Source organism: Dicentrarchus labrax, unplaced genomic scaffold, assembly GCF_905237075.1.
Source record: "Dicentrarchus labrax unplaced genomic scaffold, dlabrax2021, whole genome shotgun sequence".
NCBI lineage: Eukaryota > Metazoa > Chordata > Actinopteri > Moronidae > Dicentrarchus > Dicentrarchus labrax.
This window is the reverse complement of record NW_026136715.1, coordinates 1,473,414-1,478,508: the sequence shown is the minus strand read 5'-3', so window position 1 is coordinate 1,478,508 and position 5,095 is coordinate 1,473,414. Positions and strand designations below refer to the sequence as shown.

General features: G+C 36.7%; 1 protein-coding gene across 2 annotated transcripts; it reads right to left on the bottom strand.

The window, feature by feature from the left end:
* Positions 1–262: 262 nt before the first annotated feature.
* On the bottom strand, positions 263–4,204 carry LOC127378077 (uncharacterized). Of its 2 annotated transcripts, XM_051426637.1 has the most exons (6): positions 3,752–4,204; positions 2,857–3,153; positions 2,485–2,582; positions 1,903–1,936; positions 1,756–1,788; positions 263–1,248 (listed from the first exon to the last, which is right to left on the bottom strand). In XM_051426637.1, exons 1-6 carry the CDS (start codon positions 4,178–4,180, stop codon positions 1,198–1,200), a joined length of 942 nt encoding a protein of 313 aa, XP_051282597.1. In that variant the 5' UTR covers positions 4,181–4,204; the 3' UTR covers positions 263–1,197. The 2 variants fall into 2 exon arrangements, with proteins under 2 accessions (XP_051282597.1, XP_051282596.1); XM_051426636.1 differs by having other exon boundaries at positions 263–1,788.
* Positions 4,205–5,095: the final 891 nt, after the last annotated feature.

The following is a 5,095-nucleotide window of genomic DNA, read 5'->3' as shown; positions in this document are numbered from 1 at the left end:
CAGTGTAAAACTTTGAGGAGAATCTGTCATGAATAGGATATAATCTTCATAGGTATATTTTCATTTGTGTACAACCTGGAAATTTGATTTTTTTTGTTACCTTAGAATGAGACTTTTGATATGTTACCTGCTACTACACACTGGACCTTTAAGACCTGTCACAGTCACACATTGTGATCTGTGTACTGGATACATTGAACTGTTCTGTTTATAATGAGCAGAGAGGATGAAAACATGTTAATGTGTCACATTTAACAGACCCTTTGAACCTCCTGTACAGAACTTTAATCTTCGTTATCTTTTGATTTACATTTACATTATAATTTGATGAAAGAAAGAAAATGTTTTCATAACACTTGATTAAGTTGTGCAGAGTACTGGTTGCTGATAGAAAGAGTCTAACACAGAAAATATTAATCACAATGAATACAGAATCCATGATTAACATTAAAATTACACATTAAAGCTCAATATGAAATTTGGCAACAGCATGACAACATGTATAAAATGTATCCATTGTAGTTGTAGTAGATCCTTCTTTACGGCTCGCCTGATGAACTTTGACCCGCAGGCACAATTTATTATGAGAACAGAGGTGTTTACATCCTTTTGGCAATATAATGTATATAAGAGTTTGTCTGTCTCTGCTGGCCTAGAGACTGTCAGAATTAGAAAATTATATTTTTAATAACCTAATAAATATTTCCAAAAAGTGGTGTCATTAGTTGAGCTTTCTGGCCAAGCACCACAAAGACTTTCATTAATACCTTTCCATGAACAAAGTGTTTACTGGGAGTAATAACACTCTGTGTTTGTATGAATATTATGAATGTAGTTATTTGGGAATTAAATAATTTATAAATCTCTGGTATAAAACCTACAGTTGCTGCAGTGAACTCAGTGTCAGAGTTCAGAGATCAAACATAATTTTTTAGTTTTAGGTATCCTTGTAATCTCCAGTCAAAGTCAGCACCTCCAGATAAACACTACACCTGATGCAGCAGTGACCTTGCTTAAACATTAAACATTACTGAAAGTGCAAAAGGCTTTAGTTGGCAAAAAGCATGATAATGTTGTCAGACAGATCAGACAGTCATCAAAGTTTTCTCTTCATGGTTTAGTGGAAGTTTATTAAGTATAGTAATAAAACAAACAGTAAATGCAATGTGAAACATACAATTCAGTGATTAAAAGTTATCACTGAGAGTATGTTGATGTTGGCTCCTCCTCCTTCAGAAGGCACACACTCTGAAAACACAACTTCAGTCATATGACTTTTTCAGCCAACAACAGCCTTGGGAAAGATTACATGTGAGTCTATTGTTATAGTGTTAAGATACATTAAGGTAGTAAGAGTGAATTTTATGGTAAATGGATTTGTATAGCTAATTTCTAGTCTTCCGACCACTCAAAGCGCTTTTAACACTACATGCCACATTCACCCTTTCACACACACACACACACACACACACACACACACACACACAGTGATGGCAAAGTTCATTGAACAGAAACTCATTCATTCACATTCACACACCGATGACACAGCATTGGGAGCAATTTAGGGTTCAGTATCTTGCTCAAGGATACTTTGACATGCAGCGGGAGGAGCCGGGGACCAAACCAACAACCTTCCAATCAGTGGACGACCCGCTCTGCCTCTGAGCCACAGCCACCCCCCTCTTTCACGCTCTTTTATGCATTACAATAAAAGTAAAGGTTCTGTTTGGATAAATGAATGAATGGATGGATTACCTCTGCACTCAGTGGTTGAAGAGGCGTTCCAGACTGCAAAAACACAGTTTCAGAAAAAGAACATTGGAATTGTTGTTACACAACCTTTTGCCTGTTTTTAACCTCTTTCTGTCATTTGCACTCTGTGTGTTCTGTTATGTTATTTACCTGTATGTCTTCTGTGCCTGAAGGTTCTTCCCCACTGCAGGTTTGAACGAGTGAAAGTTTAATTTTCAAAACAACATTAAATGAACATGTTTACAGTTAATGCAGTTGTTACATGATCATATCATATTTATCATATCCTCATTTTTTCTTTGACTTCCTGCCATGTAACATTTTTTATTTATTTATCTATAAATAGAAGTACTTCACAACATATAATCTATTTTTCACAGTTTGGCTTTGATATTATGGCTGCCACTTTTAAAAAAATCTGAATGACTTATAACATATCATAACATATCTTTATTTAAAGGTCATGCCCTAGGTCAAGCTAAGGCAAACTATTGTTGTGCTAGACTATACATTTTGAATTCCAACAAGACATAATAACACTTGAAAACTTGACCATCTTCGGCTGATAGGGCTGAATCGAGTACTTTGCTTAAACAAGTATCCGGTACAGATAATGTATTTGTTACGAGTACGAGCACTAAACATATAAAATGTGTGTACTTCTGAATACCTGTAAAAAAAGACAATTTGGTCATATAAATATAGAAACTTCTGATCAACCCAGAAACCGACCTGTGGTGCGGCTCCGGTTGGGGCTCCGGTTGCTGCTCCGGTTGCTGCTCCGGTCGCTGCTCCGGTTGCTGCCCTGGTTTCTGCTCCGGTTGCTGCTCCTGTTCACAACACATGATCTACTTTTCCGAGTTTGAATAAGAAGCCTGCCCTGGATTTTACAGAATCTGGCTCGAACATTGGACTAGAGAAAATTTGCTTTTTGTTCTGAAGTGGGGAAAGCTCAGAGAGTCAGAGGATAGGATCAGTCCAGTAATATTTCTTGCGATATTTCAGTCTAAACCAAAATGGTGGACCAATAATTTGCTAAAAATGCAGTCGCAAACAACAGACACATGAAGCTTAACATTGTGCCAACAGGTGTGGGATATTTACCTCTTGTTCTTCGATATATTCAGGTGATTGGTTTTCTTTAATCAGTTCTCCAGCCACATCAAAACACTGTTCCCAATGTTCATCTTGTATTTTGCTCTTGATTTTGTTTTTCAACTGTTTTTGTGCTGATTTCCTAAAAGTCTCTTTCACTGCATCTTTCTCTTCTTCCAAAATCACTTTGTAATATAGATTTTTTCTGTTGCAACAACATGAATCCTTACAGCATTTCATCCTTTTAACTGATGAAATGATGAAAGCAATCACAAGGGCACCGAGGAGTACACAGAGCCCGATAACCTGAAAAAGAAGCAACAAAGATGATTGATGAGAAATGGCTGTGGTGTCAATAACAGTAATCTGCCACTTCGGGATTACAGGTTCATTGTGAGACAGCCCACTAAGATCACCACCACAACCTGTGCACATCACACCTCACATATAATCTATTGAAAACATTTAGTGTAATACTGTGCTGTGAAGTTGCTGCTGTGCTTATTAAATGTAGACTGGTTAAATAAAATTATCTTGGGATAACAAATTAAATGATCATTTTGAGAAATCAACCTTTGAACATAATTCATCGTCATATATGGAAGCCCATTTTCACCAATGTGACAGAAAAAAAAGATTTAGTAAATTTCAAAATAAGGACTTTTATTATTTTTGAGACACCAAGTCAATATTTAGAGTTTCAGTTCTCATTATAATGACTTAGAGAATCTTTTATTTTGTCACATTGGTGGAAATGGGCTTCCATAGTCAGGATCTTAAGAGGACAAATACAATAAAATGAGTGCAACCACAGCCATTACAAATAACACCAATCAACAGGTTTGTCTGATGGAATAAGACCACAGTGAAATAATGGAATAACAGACAGTGAAAGAAAACTCACCAAGGACGTGTCTTTCAGGTCAGCGATGATTGTTTTTTCCTCAGGTGTGATGTCTTTCTCTTCTTTGCAGGCTAACTGTGCCTGTTTGTCAGAATGATCATTCCAACAGCAAACAAACCAGTCTCCATCGACAAACACAGATACAACCCACAGCAGACCAACGAAAACTGCCTTCAGAATGTGACACAGTAAAACCCAGCAAAATGTGCATCCGTATTTCAAGGTTCTCTGAAATGTCTTGTCCGTCCAGAGTTGTAAAACAAATAAAATACAAAATGGCAGAGCCATGTATAAATTACAATTACGAGTTTGTTGTTGGCACGAGCACTTCAAGTCCTTATTGAGCACGACATTGTAAACAAAAATCACGATAATCGCGATGAAGGTGCTGAATTGTTTAAGCAAGAATTTCGGAAAGATGTCCTTCATCTTTGCTGCTATGTTTGCATCTGCTGAGACCCGCTGCTTGTTACCTTTGAATATACTGACAGGAACCAATGCGTTTCCTGTTGTTGAAGAAAGCTGCTTTCACATGCACAGCACAAAAATATAAAGACTTTTGTTTTCGCTCCCTCTTTTAATGAGTTGAAATAAAATGTTTATATGCACACAAAATTGTTTCCCCATTACTATCATTACACAGGTGTGCCTTGGGCCCACGTTGAGTTTTTTCTGATATCAGTGTTAAAACAATACTTTTAAAGGAGAAACTACAGTGACTGCGAAACCTGTGAAAGCAAGAGGCCCCATCTAGAGCTAGTGTTTGGTTTGTTTGTTCTGGACAACAGTAGAAACATGATAGTCCAACATGGTGAACTCTGTAGAAGAAGACCCACTCCCTCTGTATACAAAACGTCTCATTCTAAGGTAATACGATTCTTATATTCAGGTGATTATACACTGATGAAAACATACCTAAGAATATTATATTTCATTTCTGACAAAAGATCTTCCTCAATGTTACACACTAGAGCTTTATCTATCTATCAAGCTGCTGAACTCTCATATTAAATCATGCAATAGGGCAATGTGTAATAAACAAACCAGCACTGTAGCACTTATATTCTTATAGTTTCTTACAGTCTCTTTTTAAGCTGCCACATTGCCAGTGTTAAAATGTATAGTGTCTTTCATGTTTTAAGATGTGTGTCTGTTGTTGAGGTATGTTTGTTTCTGTGAAGCAACAAATTGTAGCACTGTGCCCAAGACAAATTTCCCATCTGGGACTATAAAGTTTATTCTATTCTATTCTATTCTGTTGTAAACCAAAATAAAAAATGTGGATTCAGTGAGCCCAGTTGTATTCATGTGTGATAATGTTCGTCCCCATAGTAGCTATTTCAT

What these genes read in the sequence shown, in the direction of transcription:
- LOC127378077 (XM_051426636.1), bottom strand. Translation starts at nt 4,180, where the DNA reads ATGAAGGACATCTTTCCGAAATTCTTGCTTAAACAATTCAGCACCTTC. An exon ending in AATATATCGAAGAACAAGAG is followed by an intron (nt 2,583 to 2,856) that starts GTAAATATCCCA and finishes TGTTGTGAACAG; the next exon opens with GAGCAGCAACCGGAGCAGAA. An exon ending in CAACCGGAGCCGCACCACAG is followed by an intron (nt 1,937 to 2,484) that starts GTCGGTTTCTGG and finishes TCAAACCTGCAG; the next exon opens with TGGGGAAGAACCTTCAGGCA.